At 44.1% G+C, this 18,290-nt stretch overlaps 1 protein-coding gene across 1 annotated transcript in view; it reads left to right on the plus strand.

The window, feature by feature from the left end:
• Positions 1-18,290, plus strand: part of IGSF3 (immunoglobulin superfamily member 3) — a 107,482-nt gene that overhangs the window by 39,525 nt on the left and 49,667 nt on the right. Inside the window, exons 2-3 of the mRNA XM_049765900.1 lie at positions 10,861-11,238; positions 13,093-13,503. Of these exons, the coding sequence (XP_049621857.1) occupies positions 10,861-11,238; positions 13,093-13,503 (789 nt within the window). The remainder of the gene's footprint in view (positions 1-10,860; positions 11,239-13,092; positions 13,504-18,290) is intronic.

The raw sequence follows: 18,290 nt of genomic DNA on the forward strand, positions 1-18,290 counted from the left end.
TCTGCTTAGGTAGAAAATCTATCGTCTCAATAGAGATGAGGGCTGGAAGGACCAGCTCAGGATCTGAAGCTCACCACCAGGAGTGGTGAATGCAATTAGAGACAAAAACTACACTGACAACTATCCTAACAATGTCAATGAGTGAGGGAAGTAGAAAGCCTGTCTCAAAGACAGGCAGGGCTGGGGGAGGATATGGGGAGGGGGCATTGGTGACGGGAATGTTGCACTGGTGAAGGGAGTGTTCTTTATATGACTGAACCCCTACTATAATAATCATGTCTGTAATCAAGGTGCTTAAATAAAGATATTAAAAAACAAGAAAGAAAATCTGTCGTCGGCATTAAAAGGACAGTTTTGTCCCTTCCTTGTCAGTATGCTTTGAATCCCCTCTCCAATATATTTTTTTACCTTGGTGCATTACACTATGCAATAGTGTAATATTCAACCTTAGTGACTAATACTTAAATAAGAGATCTTGAGAGGTAGTGTACACCCAATGCTCAGGGGTTACTCCTGGCTCTGCACTCAGGAGTTACTCTTGGCAGTGCTTGGAAGATCTTATGGAATGCTGGGTGAACCGCATGCAAGTACCACTTGTACTATTGCTCCTCAGTAAGGAGAGAAATCTTGAATTATGACTAATCTTAGTGGGAAACTTCAAATGTTTCACCATGAAGAATAATCTAGTTAGAGGTATTTGTGTTGTTATTTTGGAGTGCCCATGAGCAACTCTGCTCAATGCTGAGGGGTCACTTCTGGCAATTTCTCAGGGGACCTTGCAGTATAGAAGAGTGAATCCGGGGCTCCTTCATGCTCAGCCTGTTGAGTTATCTCTCTCATCTCCCTGTAGGTTTTCTGTGGTTAATCTTTGTGAAGTTGATAAAAAAAAAAAAAATGTCTACTTCTACTATTGTGAGAATTTGTATCATGAATTGTATATTGTTTTGTCAGATACCTTTCTGCATCTATTGATATGCTAATTGATTTTTTGTTTAGTCTGTTAATTTGAGGAATTACATTGACTGAATTTTTAATGCTGAACTGGCCTTGCATAGCTGAGGCAAATCCCACTTGATTGTTTTTTTTTTTTTTTTTTTTTTTGGTTTTTGGGTCACACCCGGCAGTGCTCAGGGGTTACTCCTGGCTCCATGCTCAGAAATTGCTCCTGGCAGGCACGGGGGACCATATGGGACGCCGGGATTTGAACCGATGACCTTCTGCATGAAAGGCAAACGCCTTACCTCCATGCTATCTCTCCGGCCCCACACTTGATTGTTTTTTTTTTTTTTTTTTTTTTTTTTTTGGTTTTTGGGCCACACCCGTTTGACGCTCAGGGGTTACTCCTGGCTATGTGCTCAGAAATCGCCCCTGGCTTGGGGGAACCATATGGGACGCCGGGGGATCGAACCGCTGTCCGTTCCTTGGCTAGCGCTTGTAAGGCAGGCACCTTACCTCCAGCGCCACCGCCCGGCCCCCACACTTGATTGTTTTTATTTGTTTTGCTAGTATCAAGGATCTTTGTATTTGTGTTTGTGAAAAATATTGGCCTGAATTCCTTGTAATGTCTTTGTATGGTTTTGATATTATGATACTAGTAGGAGTAAATATTACCTTTATCTCAAAGCTGTAAAAGAGAGAGTAGATAGAAAACTGGTAAAAAAGAAAAAAATTCTTTTTTAAATGTTTGGTAGAATTCACCAGTGATATTTTTATCTGGGGGGGGGGGGGAGGCCCAAAAGATAGCACAGCAGTAGGGCGTTTGCCTTGCATGCAGCCTATCCAGCACAGATAGTTATTTGAATCCAGGCATCCTATATGGTCCCTCGTGCCTGCCAGGAGCAAGCGATTTCTGGGTTCAGAGCCAGGAGTAACCCTGAGCACCCCCAGGTGTGACCCAATTCTCCCCATAAAAGAGAGAGATTTTTATCTGGACCTGATGCTTTCTATTTTGGAAGACTATTAATTGTTGATTTCGTTTCTTAAATAGGTAAAAGATCTTATCAGATCTTGTCCTTGTCTGAATTTTCATAAATTGCAATTTTTTTAAGGAATTGGTCCATTTAGGTTATTAAAGTAAAAATTGATCATGATATTTTATTATGATTCTTTTAATTGTCAATAACATCTGTAGTGGATTCCTGTTTCCATTTGATGTGAATAATGTGTGTCTTCTTAGCTAGCCTGGCTAAAAGTTTATTAATTTTATTGACCTCAGAGTGCCAACTTTTAGTCTCATTGATTTTTCTCTTTTGATTTCCAATTTTTAATTTCATTGATCAATGCTCTAACTCATTTCTTCTGCTTACTAAGGTTTAAAATGCACTTCCGTTTTGTTTTTCAAAGGTAGAAACTTAGATTATTGATTTTAGATTTTTCTTTTCTAATATATATAATTCACTGCTGTGCTGTTCTTCCTAAGCACTAATTTTGTGCACCTACGGAATTTGAAGAGTTATGTCTTAATTTTCATTTAATTCCAAATTCTTTTAAATTTCTCTTGAGAGTTCTCCCATGGCTTTGGTGTTATTTAAAAGTGTATTGTTTAAAAACAAAACAAAACAAAACCCAAAGGACTTGATTTAAACAGATGGCTTTATTTGAGAACCAAAAATCGTAAATAATCTGAACTACGTTTTCCCCCAGAAATTATGCATTTTCTTTTCTTTTTTTTTGTTTTGTTTTGTTTTTTTTGTTTGTTTGTTTTTGGGCCACACCCGGCGGTGCTCAGGGGTCACTCCTGGCTGTCTGCTCAGAAATAGCTCCTGGCAGGCACGGGGGACCATATGGGACACCGGGATTCCAACCAACCACCTTTGGTCCTGGATCGGCTATTTGCAAGGCAAATGCCGCTGTGCTATCTCTCCAGGCCCGCATTTTATTTTCTAAGGGGGTTTATTTTGGGGGGAGGAGTTATGTTACTGAGAAATAAACTGAGATAAATATTTGAAATTTTTATATAATGGTATAGTATACTAGAAATCTGAAAGCCTGCAGAAGATTTTAAATTACAACTCTTGTTAAAACTTTGTAAAAGGGGCCGGCGAGGTGGTGCTAGAGGTAAGGTGTCTGCCTTGCAAGCGATAGCCAAGGAAGGACCGAGGTTCAATCCCCCAGCGTCCCATATGGTCCCCCCAAGCCAGGGCAATTTCTGAGTGCTTAGCCAGGAGTAACCCTTGAGCATCAAACGGGTGTGGGCCCCCCCCCCCCAAAAAAAAGAGAAAACTTTGTAAGAGATTGCAAAATTACCACAATGCACATAGAATCGAGTTTTAATATATTGTGGAATAGGTGGATGAGGCTGTCCATTGTACCATTTCTTTCTTTGAATTTTCAGGCAAGGTTTGGCAGTGCAAGAACTCTATAATATTAACAAATTCAATAAAAAATTAAATACCGGTGTATGGAAAAATAAATAAACAAAAGTGTATTGTTGAATCGCTGTGTATGGAATTTCCAGATACTTTTCTGTTGCTAATTTAATATTGTTCCTTGTGGCTTGCCAGTCAACATTGTATGATTTCTGTCATTTTTAATATGTTAAGGTGTGTTTTGTGCCCAGAAAGTCCTTTGTCTTGGCGACTATCCTGTGAGAGCTTAAGAAGGACGTGTATTCTGCTTTTATTGGATTGAATAGTTCATAACAAATCCTTTATCCTTGTTGATGATGGCGAAGTTGGGTTCAACTACCTTTGTGGTAATGGTGTGCTAGCTCTGTCCATTTGTGAAAGAGGATAGTGAAGTTTGCAACTATGATAGTGGATTCATCTATCTATTATAGCCAATTCATCTATTTCTCTTTGCAATTCTATCAGGTTTTTCCTCATGTAATTTCATATTGTTATTAGGTGCATATACATTGTTATGACATATTGGACTAGAGAACCCTTGTTATTATATATATGTATCTATATAAATATATATTATGTGTGCTTTTTATCCCTAATAAGTTTCGGTACTTTGTTTTTGCTTTTTTGGGGGGAATTGGGTCACACCCGGCAGAGTTACTCCTGGCTCAGCACTCAGAAATCACTCCTGGCAGGCTTGGGGGACACATGGGATGCGGGGATTCGAACCTGGGTCCATCCTGTGTTGTCCACCCTACCACTGTGCTATCACTTCGGCAGTTTCTCTACTTTGGCATCTACTCTGGAATTAATTTAACTACTGCTTTCTTTTAATGTTATCATAGTTGACTTTTCTTCATCCATTTACTTTTAATATGTGTGTATGGGTTTTTTTGTAGGCGAGAATTAGTTGCATTGGTGCTTTTAGATCCACTCTTAACAATGTCTTCTCATTGGTACACTGTGACCATTGACATTCAAAGTGAATATTATTACACTACTTGTATTATTACCTCCCATATTTTTGTGGTGGTGTCTGGGGGGAGCATTGCAATACCAAGGATCATACACAGTGACACAGGATAGTTCTGGGGTTCAAACCCCAAGGCCTCACATTTGGAAGCCACTCCCTCTCTACACTGCAGGTGTGATTTCTACCCTATCTAGTGCTCATTACTGTTTTCTATTCATCTTAGGTATGTATGTTTTATGTATGTGTGTATATATGTTTTATGTATGTTTTGGACCACCTATGGCAGTGCTTGCAGCATAATCCTAGCTCTGTACACAGTGATCATTCCCAGTGGGGTTCAGGGATATAGAATGCTGGGGCTCAAACCTAGATCATCCTCATGCAAGGCAAGTACCTTGCCCATTGCATTATCACTTCAGCCACTCTAGTTTTTGTTTGCTTGCTTTGTCCAGTTTTATGAAACACTTGATCTTTTTAGATCACAGTACTGAAACTTGCTTTTGCAAAGTAATCAAAATAATACAGGTATGTTATACCTGAAGGCTTTGTTTTTATTCAAGTATATTTAAAACATAAAAAGGGCAAGTTCTGCTGGGAGGAGCTTTGAGAAGAGATGGAAAAGGATTTGGGGGGAGGGGTTTAGGCCTGGTGTAGGGCAGTAGCATCCAAAGAAGCATCTAGAAGCTCCTGTGCAGGGGTTGTGCTAGGAGAAGAAAATGGGGGTGGATTGGGAGTGGGATGGGGGGGGGGGTGCAGAAGATGAACTCAGATGCTGAGAAAGAACCGTGAATATTTTTATTTCTGTGTTAGGATCTTTTTTTCTAAGAGTGGCGTCTCTTAGATGTTAGGGGGAGAAGGCCTTTAAGGGGGGGGGCAGGAAACTAAGGAGGAACTGAATAGGCAGCTGCAGCTCACTGTATCTCATTAAAGTCCATTCCCATATTTGTTGATAGACCAAGACTGTTTATTACCTGCTTCCTGCCTGAACAAGTTGTTTTGACCCTGATGCTCTGGTTCATTCAGGCCACTTAACATTATTTACCACGCAGGGGGTAATATGCGTGATCAGATGATCAAGTGCTTTTCTAAGGTCTGTAAATAGAAGGCACTCTGGGTAAGCTCATTATTGCATCACAATGGCTTATCTGATGGGCCTCAGCTGCCTCCTTCTCGGCCCATTCACTAGAGGAGAATGCCACTTCCTTGCCTCAACTCCCTGGCCAGCCTTTGTGGAAGGGTGGAGCGTAAAACCAGTGAAAGCCTGAAATAAGGAAATGTTCTTTCACTCTCAACTAGAGATACCTCGAGGTCTAATTTCTAAGTCAGAGACAGAACGACGTGATCTTCACCATTCATGCATGAGATCCCAACTAAAACGCCCAAATCCAGTTCATATTCTGCTATACAGTATGATTTAAAAAAAATTTTTTGTGTGGTTTTTGAGTCACACCCGGCAGTGCTCAGGGGTTATTCCTGGCTCCAGGCTCAGAAATTGCTCCTGGCAGGCACAGGGGACCATATGGGACGCCAGGATTCGAACCGATGACCTCCTGCATGAAAGGCAAACGCCTTACCTCCATGCTATCTCTCTGGCCCTGATTTAAACAAATTTCAAGTCCCAGGCATTACCTCAGTTTGTGGTGTGCAGTAGAGAGTTTAACCCTGATATTATTTTTGTTTGTTTTGTTTGGGGGCCACACTTGACAGTGCTCAGGGGTTACTCCCGACTCTGCACTCAGAAATCACTCTTGGCAGGCTTAGGGGACCATATGGGATGCCGGAAATTGAACTCAGGTCCATCGTGGGTTGTCCTCATGCAAGGCAAACACCCTACCACTGTGCTATCTCTCTGGCTCCACCTACTTTTTTATAATAATTTTTATTTTGACCAAAGTGGATTACATATCTTTCACAGTAATATTTTAGGTACATATTGACATTGACTCAGGGGAATTCCCATCACCAAAGTAGTCCTCCTTCCACCCCTGTTCCCAGCATGCATCCCATATCCCCCTCCCTTACCCCCCAGGCTGCTAGTATAAGTGGTCCCCCTCTGTGTCTAGCTTGTAGATTGGGTATCGATTCTTTTGTCGTTGGCTTTGGATTTGGTATTTAAGTCCGATCATTTTTTACTACTACTTAGTGATCATACAACTGTTTGGTCTTGGTACCCTTCATGATTTCCCCCTCAATTTGAGAGGCGCAGCAAGATGGTTCAAGTTATGAGGTTCTGTTTGAAGAAAAGATTTAAGTCCTACTTTGTTATACTTGGGGTTTACTCCTGATTGTGTGTTTAGTAATCATTCCTGGCAGATCTTGAGGGAATCGTGTGATGGTGGAATAAACCTTGGTCTGCTGCATGTGAGGCCAAAACCCTACCCACTGAACTCTGTCTCCAGATCCCTCCCCATCTTTTGCAATGCTGGGGTTTGAACTTTATTCTTCTGCCTTTGGGGTATAGTCACTACCACTAAGCCATAAGCCCAGTCTTGTATTTACTTTTAAACTGTCACAAAGGAGGCCGCATGCCACATTTGAACACATGGAAAATACTGCCTTGTTATCTTCACCTTGTTTTTTTTTTTTTTTAGCACAGCCCTTGTGCTGTCCCTTGGAAAGTGCCACATCCACTCACACACCATATGACTGTGGATTTATGCTCCCACCCCATTTGTTCAGTTTCCCCACAGCTACTGCTAAAGCCACCAGAGAGTTCTATGTAATTTTTTTTTGGGGGGGGGTCACACATTATGACGCTCAGGGGTTACTCCTGGCTCCGTGCTCAGAAATTGCTCCTGGCTTGGGGGATTATATGGGACGCTGGGGGATTGAACTGCGTTCTGTCCAGGGTCAGCCACATGCAAGGCAATTTTGCCCTTCCAGTGCACCATCGCTCTGGCCCCTCTACGTTATATTTTGTGAGCCCGAGAAATAGTGCAGAATTTATGCAGGTGACTTGTATGCTGCTGACTTTGGTTTCATCTCCAATATCCCCATGATTTCCTGAGCAAAATTGGGTGCAGTTCTGAAAGCCTTCTAAGAACGCCAGATATGGTCTTGGAAGCCCCCAATACTTCCAGGATGGCCCATATAACCCCTTGGATCCCAAGACCTGAGCAGTACTTTTTCTCAGGCCCTTGCATTAAACTGGCCATCCAGAGAATCTCCAGGAGGGATCTAGGCCTTCTGACGACCTCCTAGAAGGCCACAATGTAGATTTTGCTTGAGAAGGAAGGTTCTGCATGAAAAGGAGTTTGCATTCCATTTGTTGTCAGGTCTGTTATAAAAGTCTGTGATGCAGATTTGAGCAATTTGTTCAGCTCTGAGGTTGGCTTGGAGCTGCCTCTCTCTCCACTGGTGCTGGCATGTCCGGCTGTTCTCCAGCTGGACCCACTTCAGAGGGGTTTACACCAGGGCAGCTGCAGTTTGCATTGTAAATGGAGAAACTCTCCCGGAAGCAGGAATGGGCTACAGCTGTGGGTGTTGTGGGATGCCCAAAGATGAACCATTCCAGAGGCCACTTGTGATGTGCCCAAATGATGAAGGACCAAACCCAGTTATTCCATCTGTGACTCCAAAGCATAGAATGTTCTGGTCAGGAGGGATCTTAGAAGCTCTGTTCAGTGAGAATATTTTTTGTTTGGTTGGTTTTTGGGCCACATCCAATGACTCTCAGGGGTGACTCCTGGCTATGTGCTCAGAAATTGCTCCTGGCTTGGGGGACCATATGGGACAATGGGGGATTGAACCGTGGTCCATCCTAAGTTAACACATGCAAGGTAGATGCCCTGCCGCTTGCACCACCACTCTGGCCCCTCAGTGAGAATCTTCTTGAGCCAGCTCCATAATGTGGCCTTAAGTTATTCAGTCTTTCCTACACAATAGCCGAGGCACACCCCAGTGGTCCCATTTACAGGAGGAAGCTGAGATTAAGGGGAATTCAATGGCTTATCCACAGCCACAGCTGTTCAGTGACCGGGCCAATGTGGGTTCATGAATGAGCCACTTGTAGAACTTGGAGAAGCTTCTCAGAGGAGGAGGTCCAGAGCCAAAGAAGACAAACACTAACAGTCACCTAGAATGCACCTGTCTTCTCTGTCCTGTTGTCATGGTGGGGCAGCTATGGGGCTGGCACCTGCCTGCGTGCTCAGGTTTCAGGCACTGCTGGAGACAAATTGAAGGCAACATGTGAACCCCCATCTCATTGTGTCACCCCATCTCACTCTGTAGAAGAAATGAAGTTAAAAAGCACTTGAGGGGTTGGAGTGATGGCACAGTGGTAGGGCATTTGCCTTGCACGCGGCTGACCTAGGATAGACCTCAGTTAGATCCCTGGCATCCCATATGGTCCCCCAAGCCAGGAGTGATTTCTGAGCACATAGTCAGGAGTAACCCCTGAGTGTCACCGGGTATGGCCCACATAGCAAAAAGAAAGGAGGGAAGGGAGGGAGGGAGGAAGGAGGGAAGGGAGGGAGGGAGGAAGGAAGGAGAGAAAGAAAGAAGAAAGAAAGAAAGAAAGAGAGAGAGAGAGAAAGAAAGAAAGAAAGAAAGAAAGAAAGAAAGAAAGAAAGAAAGAAAGAAAGAAAGAAAGAAAGAAAGAAGAAAGAAAGAAAGAAGGGAGGGAGGGGAGGGAGGGAGGGAAAGAAAGAAAGAAAGAAAGAAAGAAAGAAAGAAAGAAAGGAAAGAAAGGAAAGGAAAGAAAGGAAAGAAAGAAAGTAAGAAAGAAAGAAAGAAAGAAAGAAAGAGGGAGGGAGGGAGGGAGGGAGGGAGGGAGGGAAAGAAAGAAAGAAAGAAAGAAAGAAAGAAAGAAAGAAAGAAAGAAAGAAAGAAAGAAAGAAAGAGGGAGGGAGGGAAAGAAAGAAAGAAAGAAAGAAAGAAAGAAAGAAAGAAAGAAAGAAAGAAAGAAAGAAAGAAAGAAAAAGAAAGAAAGAAAGAAAGAAAGGAAAGAGAGAAGAAAGAAAGAAAGAAAGAAAGAAAGAAAGAAAGGAAAAAGAAGGGAGGGAGGGAGGGAAAGAAAGAAAGAAAGAAAGAAAGAAAGAGATAGAAAGAAAGAAAGAAAGAAAGAAAGAAAGAAAGAAAGAAAGAAAGGAAAGAAAGAAAGAAAGAAAGAAAGAAAGAAAGAAAGAAAGAAAGAAAGAAAGAAAGAAAGAAAGAAAGAAAGAAAGAAAGAAAGAAAGAAAGGAGGAAGGAAGGAAGAAGGGAAGGAAGGAGGGAAGGGAAAAAAGAAAGAAAGAAGAGAAAGAAAGAAAGAGAAAGAAAGGAAGGAAGGAAAAAGGAAAGAAAGAAGGAAGAAAAAGAAAAACACATTGAGTGGGGAATAGGATTTGGGGACGATGGGGTATAGTAGCACTGGTCATAGGAGTTGACAATGGTGGTGGGATTGGTGTTGAACTATTATATGCCTAAAACTCAACTATTAGTAACTTTGTAAACCATGAGTTTTTAATTAAATAAAACATTTTTAAAATGCACCTGGAGATGGTTCTAAGGGATGGAGTATAAGTATATGCTCTACCCTGGAGCCTCAGATTCCAGTCCTACAACTCCCTGGTCTCCTTGGCGTGATCAAGAGTGACTCTCCGCTGGTAGGTGCAGCTCATGACATGAAGCTCACCACTTAGAATGATGAGTGCAGTTAGAGGAATAACTACAATGAGAACTATCCTAACAATGTGAATGAATGAGGGAAGTAGAAAGCCTGTCTCAGGTACAGGTGTGGGTGGGGTGGGGAGGAGGGAGATCTGGGAAATTGGTGGTGGGAATCTTGCATTGGTGAGGGGGGGTGTTCTTTCCATGACTGTAATCATACAACTGCAATCAGGTTTGTAATCACGGTGTTTAAAGAAAGATAATTTAACAATAAAATTAAAAAACTAAAATAAAGAGTGACCCTCCCCATTCCTGAGCACTGAGCCAAATATGATCCCAAAAGCAGAGAGAGAGGGAGAGAGAGAGAGAGAGAGAGAGAGAGAGAGAGAGAGAGAGAGAGAGAGAGAGAGAGAGAGAGAGAGAGAGAGAGAGAGAGAGGTTGCATTTCCCAATAGAGGGGCCAGTGCCAAGTAAAGTCTCTGGTGCCTACCATCCCAGAAATCCTGTCCGGAGCATTCTCTTTTAACCATATTGCAAGGACGTCACTTTTATTTGTTTTCCTCTACATTCGTGCCAAGGAGCTCCATTTCCCCTGCTCATTTTATGAAAATCTTGATAAACAGCACTATTAATAGATAGAACAGTGACTCCTTAGTGGCCAAGAGATTCGGTGAGATTCCCAAGGGGGCCACGTTGGCTCAGAAACCAGAACCGCATCTTTGCACCATCAAATCCCTTCCATGCAAATGAGAGTCAGCACTGCACCGCAGAGAGTTTTAATTAATATTGATAAATCACAAAGAGTGTCTCCCTCACCCAGGGCTGGGGAGCTATTCCTAGCTGTGTCTCGGCGCAGAAATAACAAATGCTGCATGGGATGGGATGGGATGTGCCCACTTTGCAATTTGGCCCGAGAAATAAGTGCCATATTTGTGTGTGTGTCGTTCCCCCCAGGTGCTGTGTCAGCTCAGAGGCAGGTGGCTGTCCAGGAGGGACCTTTGTACCGCACAGAGGGGTCCCACATCACCATCTGGTGTAATGTGAGTGGTTTCCAGGGCCCTTCTGAGCAGAATTTCCAGTGGTCCATCTACCTGCCCTCGGCCCCAGAGCGAGAAGTCCAGATCGTCAGCACCGTGGACTCTTCCTTCCCCTATGCCATCTACACACAACGGGTCCGAGGAGGCAAGATCTATGTGGAACGCATCCAGGGCAATGCAGCATTGCTGCACATCACAGATCTTCAGGCCCGCGATGCTGGAGAATATGAATGTCACACGCCCAGCACCGATGATCAGTATTTTGGGAGTTACAGTGCCAAGATGAACCTCGTGGGTAAGTTCATTCTCTTTGGGTCCCATTCGGACTGCAGCTCTTTCTCTGACCCTATTGGGGGCCAGTTGGGCTGGTAAGAATGGGATCTCCCAATGGGGCCAGATGACACAACTCTCATGTTCATGACAGTTCATGTGCTCATGGCAGAGACAGGAACTAGTTCTCTAGGCTTCCTCATGACACTTCTCTTTCAAAGGCGTGTGTCCCAACCCGAACATGTCTGCTTCTCAAGTGCCACTTCATCTGACACAAAGCTCCCAGAGATTTTACACGCTGACAGGTGGCATAAACGAGTTCATTCTTTTCTGTGTCATGACTTGCCCCTGATAGAAGTTTGAGGCTAAAAGATGTATTTGCACATAATAAAAAGTTTCAGAGAATATGAAACAAGGGGAAAAGGGCTATGAAAGCAGAAGGCAAGAGCATGTGGGGTTGATCATCAGAAGGAAGGAAGGAATGGCTAGGAAGGTGCTACACCTTGGTTTCAGCAGGACAGGAGGCCAAAAAGAGCTCTGGGCCAGATTGGGCTTTTGAAGAGGCACAGGGACGCCTTGTGTCCTCAATGCAGAGGTGGATGAGTTGACCAATCCTTGCCCTATCGTCTCCCTTTCTGGGACCTTTGGCTCATTATTAAGTAAATGGACCCAAGTTTTCTCCCCTAGTTGTCTGTAAGTTGAAGGAAGTTCTAGGGAACATTAGGAGCATTTTAGTGTGGATGGCTTTGGGACTCAGTGTTTGGTCAAGCTTATGTATGCTTTTAGATGAGGCTGTCAAAGTCTTTATGGTGGTGCTCAAAATAATAAATCAAGAACCAGAGAGATAGAGTATGGGGTAAACACTTGCATTGTGTAGCAATGGACCCTGAATAATCCTATCCCCAGATATATATATATATATATAGTCCCTAGAGAATTGCCAGGAATGGTCCATGAGCACAGAGTCAAGAATTATCTCAAGCACAGTCAGATGTGGCCCCAAAACAAAAATAAAAGCAAGACTTGGGTAGCTAAACTGACCGTCCTCCCTTTGCTTGACCTTTCACCCTGGTGAGCTTTGGAAACAGTGTCGAAATCTTCTGCCCTCCATCTGAGGCTACCTCTGTTTACTTCTCTGACAAGGTTGCATCCTGATCAACTTTGGGGACAAGTGAGAACACAAATCAAGTTATGGCAGGGGCCCCTTCATCTTGTCAGCAGGGTAGTGGCCCAGAGTATAATTTTACCCCGGCACCTCAAAGGGGAAATCCTTCTGCTTACTCGAAGTGTCTTAGATATCTGTATTATATGAAAATTAAACCCATCGAAAAGCTGTGCCCAAGATAGCTGTTCTCTACCACAACCACATTATTTGAGAAATAGTTTTCCTACACACTGCTGAGGTAATTTGGGGGGGAGTGTGAGTGGGAAGGGTGTTGAGTGGCTAAGTGGGGCATAAATGAGCAAATTTTACAAGTCAACTTCAAACTCAGAAAGTTCTAGCAACTATTTCTGCTGGATGATCAGTCAGAAGTAAAGTGTGGTGGGAACATTGAGGCCAGGCCCCAATGAATAACCAAATCTTATTTGACCTAAAAGAAGAGTCCATTTTTAATATGGTGTTTTTAGGGAGCTCATTTATTATGCAAAACTAAGCCCCTTTTTAGCTGAAAGTTCTTTAAAACCAATAGTATAAGTGCCCACACATTGCAGTCCAAACCCAAAAAGGAACCTCCTGTCATTCTTCTGCTCTTTGGAGCCATCAGTGACTCCAAAATGATTGACCCAAGAGAAGGGGTTATCAGTTGGGAAGTTATTAGTTCTGTCCAGGTCAGACTGTGTTTTTGTGACTGTGCTTTGGGTCTTTTTTGTGTGGCAGTGATCCCTGACACTCTACAGGCGACTGCTGTGCCCCAGACGTTGCACAAAGTGGAACAGGACCCTCTGGAGTTGACGTGTGAGGTGTCCACGGAGACTGCCCAGCACAGCCACCTGTCCGTGGCTTGGCTCCGACAGAAAGGCAGTGAGAAGCCAGTGGAGGTCATCTCCCTGATCCGGGACTTTGTGCTACACTCCAGCAGTGAATATGCTCAGAGGCAGAGTCTGGGTGAGGTGCGACTGGACAAGTTGGGGAGCACCACCTTCCGCCTCACCATCTTCCACCTGCAGCCCTCTGACCAGGGTGAATTCTACTGTGAAGCCTCTGAGTGGATCCAAGATCCAGATGGCTCCTGGTATGCCATGACCCGGAAGCGATCCGAGGGAACCGTGGTCAACATCCAGCCCACCGGTCAGTCCTGTGGTCCCCTTGTCCACAGAGGATGGGTGGGAGGAAGTGCCAAATAAAACAGGGCTATGCAAATGCCTTTTTTAGGAACCTCAAGAGGTACAGGGGACCCTCAGTGACCTTAGTTGGCCCCTTGTTCTTTGATTATAGTGGTATGAAGAGAAGAATAAAGATTTTGGTCCAGGCCTCTTCCCATGTGTTGGTAGAGGCCTTTGTGTTGGTCCTCCTATTGCCTTCTAATTAGATGTCTCCCAGTTGGTTCCTTTGGTTTTCCCGTTAAAAAGATGTTTCCCATTGCCACCTCACTGGCTTTTTCCCCTCCATTTGGGGACAGGGCTTTGTTTATCCCAATAAAGGCTATTCAGGTGGCCTGGAGGGGCTGCCATCTTGGTTTGTGGTTCCACATGGTGGAGTGACTGGCTTGTAAGTGAACAGCTTGCAGTGTTAGTTCCTGGCCTGCCCTCTCTGGGGTTTGTGGGAACACACAACCCACCATTCAATACCATGACCTTTGTGAATTTTCTCTAATTCTGTGGGTGCCTCCACATCTACAGTTGTGCATGTCATGTCTCGATTGTCCCCCTCTGAGTGAGTTGGGGTGTGCCCTGCAAAGGAAGGGACTCCTATCCAGTGTCAGTGCTGCCTTGTTCTCAGTTTCTCTCATCAGCTCTGCCACTTGCAAAGCTGAATTGAATGAGTGGGATGAAAAGTGAACCCCAAAATGAACGTGTATTGTTGTTTCATCTTAGCAGGATTGGGACACTTATTTAGAAGTTTGGTGAGATGCTGGGAGACAGCTCAGAACAGTTGGAATTTATGGGAGTGGAAATGGCTCGCAAAGACCCTGGCTTTGATTGGACAATGGAGGTTATATTAGCATCAGATAAAGCTGGGTGGTTTAAGAGCTTTCCCTTTCAAAGCTTTCCCTCAGATGAGGAACCATAGACAACTAGATGTGTGAATTCATGGGGTGTCTTGTTACACAGGGCTCCCTGTTTTGTTTTGGAGGATCATACCCAGTTGTGTTCAGGGCTTTTTCCTGGTTCTATACTCAGAAATCACTCCTGGTGGTTCTTGGGGAATCACATGGGGTCCCAGGGATTGAACCTAAGTTAGCTACAGGCCAGAGCCTTAACCCACTGCACTATTTCTCCAGCCCTCTGGCTCCCTCTTTTGGGGGAGAACAAGAGAACACCCTGCAGTGCTCAGGGCTTACTCCTGGCTCTGTGCTCAGGGATCACTCCTGATAGGCTCAGGGGACCAGATGCGATGCCAGGAATCAAACCCAGTATTGCCACATGCAAGGCAAATGCTCTACCCGCTGAACTATCATTTGGCCCTTGAGTCTCTCTCTTAAGGCCATGCCTATTGATGTCTTTGACTCATAGGCTGTTCTCAGAGCTTAGTTTTGGGGAGCTCTGCTACCTCATGCTCCATTCTTCAGGAGGTTCAGACCATCCTTAGTTTTTTGGGGGGGGGGTTTGGTTTTGGGGCCACACCCGGTGACACTCAGGGATTACTCCTGGCTACGTGCTCAGAAATTGCTCCTGGCTTGGGGAACTACATGGGACACTGGGGGATCAAACCGTGGTCCATCCTGGGTCAGGTGCATGCAAGGCAAACACCCTAACGCTTCGCCACTACTCCGGCCCCCCTTCCTCAGTTCTTATTCCTCAGCTCCTTCCAGGAAACCTTATCTAGCTCCTGGGGAGAGAGCCCTACAGACTGAATTTCCACCAACACTTTTTTCCAGATACCCTTTTTAGGTGCTGTTTCATTAAATACAGCTTAAGAGGTCTTAGTGCAGGAGTGGTTCTCTTCATCTAATGGATGGAGGGTTTTTCTTTTTTTTTGAAAAGAGTAGAGCTCCTTAGCAAATAGCACTTTATCTATCTGCTCTGTGGAGTCAAGAGCAATTTAGCAACTGCTGGATTTTCCAGTTCTAGCCTATCCCTTCAAGGCACTTTATTTCCTCTCTCTCTTTTTTCCTGACTAGATGCTTCTCAGATCAACTTCAAAAGTTTGGGCCAAGTTGTGAATCTTAATGCTTTTAAATGAGGTCACATCCGTTAATCTTCTTTATTTTAATTGTAACCAATTTGCACTTAGGACTTTGTGAAGTTACTCAATGAGTCTATCCCGGCTGACTCAGCAGGGAGAAAAGCCTTTGGAAATAAAAATGTGGATAGAGTTGGCTGACTCTGTGCTGTTCATATTCAAGTCCGCTGCAACTCCACCTGTGCTCTTCTCCCATTTCATTAAAAATTTAGTAAGTCTATAAATTATAGCAGGTAGGGTATGCGACATTCCCAAGTTCAATAGCTGGCAACCCAGATGGTTTTTCAAGTCTTTCAGGAGTGATTCCTAAGTGCAGAGCCAGGAGTTGGCTTTGAGCATCACTGAGTGTGGCCCCCAAATGAAACAATCACAATAAAAATGTATATATTTTTTTTTTTTTGGTTTTTGGGCCACACCCGTTTGACGCTCAGGGGTTACTCCTGGCTATGTGCTCAGAAATCGCCCCTGGCTTGGGGGGACCATATGGGACGCCGGGGGATCGAACCGCGGTCCTTCCTTGGCTAGCGCTTGCAAGGCAGACACCTTACCTCCAGCGCCACCTACCCGGCCCCAATAAAAATGTATATAAACAGTGGTTGGAGCAATAACACAGCAGTAGGGTGTGTGCCTTGCATGCAGCTGACCCAGAACTAACCTGGCATCCCATATGGTCCCCCAAGCCAGGAGCGATTTCTGAGTGCATAGCCAGGAGTAACACCTGAGCGTCAACGGGTGTGGCCCAAAACACAAATAAACAAAATATATATAAGCCAGAAGGCATGGCAAGACGCTTTGGAGACTCAAAGATGAATAAATCTGGCCCCTGTCTTTGGGATGTCGCAGATATGAAAGTCAGTAGCTGAGTGGAGCACGCCAAGTGTAAAAGTTGTGTTGCATATAGAGTGCTCTGGAATTCAGTAAGCATGAAGTGTTACAGCCCTGATGATAACTTTTCCCTGGAAAAGGTAGTAGTTAAAGCGAATTTATGAAAACCAACCAGTTTGGTGACTTTGGGTCTTAAAGCCTAGGGAGGAGGAGGAAGAGGAGGAGAAGTACAGGAGTGTTTGATGTATTTGGCAAGCAGAGAGAAGTCAAATAAGGGTCGAGGTTGAGTCCCGGATATGAGTGGTAAGTGGAGATAGGAAAGGTAGCCAAAAACTCCCAGTTCTGTAGTGCAGAGATCAGTATGGATTCTGGAGCCAAATTTCTCCAGCTATTCTTCTTAGAGCCTCTGAGAGTACCTGAGAGGGTCTGAGAGAACTTAGAGGAAGACTTCTAAGGGTCTGTTTCACTGTCTCCTCAGTTTCCCCAAATATTTTCAATATTGATCATCCTCTTTCATATTAGAAGGACATTTTCTCTTCCTCCATCTTCTCTCTTCAGTTAAAGATTAAAAACATTCTTTCGTTTTTGTTTTTTGGGGGCCACAGCCAGTGATGCTCAGGGGTTACTCCTGGCTATGTATTCAGAAATCGCTCCTGCCTTGGGGGACCATATGGGACACCGGGGGATTGAACCACGGTCTGTCCTAGGTCAGCTACAGGCAAGGCAAACACCCTACCGCTTGTGCCACCACTTCGGCCTCAAAGTTTAAAATGTTCTGTTCACAAAACTTGAAGTTGGAAATAAGGAATTTGGAGGAGGGCAACATCTGGAATTGCTCAGAGGCTTCTTCTGTCTCTCTGCTCCAGGGTCACATCTGGAGGTGCTCAGGAAACTGTATGTGGTACTAGATTTTTGAACAGGGTCAGCCAAAACCATAACATCACCCTGTACTCTCCCTCTCTCATCCCAGAAATAGAGTGGTGGTGTTGTTTTTGTGAGAGGGGTGCTACACTTAGAAGTGCTCAAAACTGACTTCTGGTAGGCTCCCAGACCATATGTGGTATCATGAATTGAATCCAGGTTGGCCATATGCAAGGCAAATGCTCTACCCACTGTATTATTGCTCTGGCCTTAAAAAAAAAATGCTCCTGGCTATGCACTCAGAAATTGCTCCTGGCTTGGGGGACTATATGGGACACCGGGTATCGAACCTCGGTCCGTCCTAGGTTAGCACATGCATGGCAAATGCGCTACTGCTTGTGCCACTGCTCTGGCTCCTAAAGACATTTTTAAACCTTTAAGATGTATTCTTTATTTATAAACTACATATACATTTATAATGACTTATAAAACAAAAATAAGGATTTGGAAGGGACATATTAAGTGTTTCTAAAGTTGTACTGATTAATTATAAATGTTTTTTTTTAATCTTCTAAAGCAATATGATTGGACTGGAGAGAGAGTTCAGTGGATAAAGTGCTTATCTTACAGTTGTTTGAAAGCAGAGGGTGACACGAACACAAGAATTTTAGAAGGGAAAAACCATGGATGGTGGTTGTAGAGTTAGGTCTGAAGCTGAGAGATTAGGCAGAAGAGCTCCCAGGGTCCCAGGGTAGGTGGTCAGCAACTATGGCCTGGAAAGCACAATAGATGTCAGAAAGCATGTTGGAGAAGGAATCCAGCTGGTTGGAGCCAGCAACAGAATTTCCAGGTGGTTCCTTGGATTGTGGTATGGAAGAAAAGCAGGGTAAAGAAATGCCAGACAGTGACACCTCAGAGTCTTTGCTTCTCCGTTGGTAGCATCTCTGGATATCCTGTTTTGTTTTTCGTTTTTTTGGAAGACGGTGAGAATTGGATCTCACCCAACAGTACTCAAAACTTACTCCTGACTCTGCTCAAAGATAACT

Source organism: Suncus etruscus, chromosome 19 (assembly GCF_024139225.1).
Source record: "Suncus etruscus isolate mSunEtr1 chromosome 19, mSunEtr1.pri.cur, whole genome shotgun sequence".
Taxonomy (NCBI): domain Eukaryota; kingdom Metazoa; phylum Chordata; class Mammalia; order Eulipotyphla; family Soricidae; genus Suncus; species Suncus etruscus.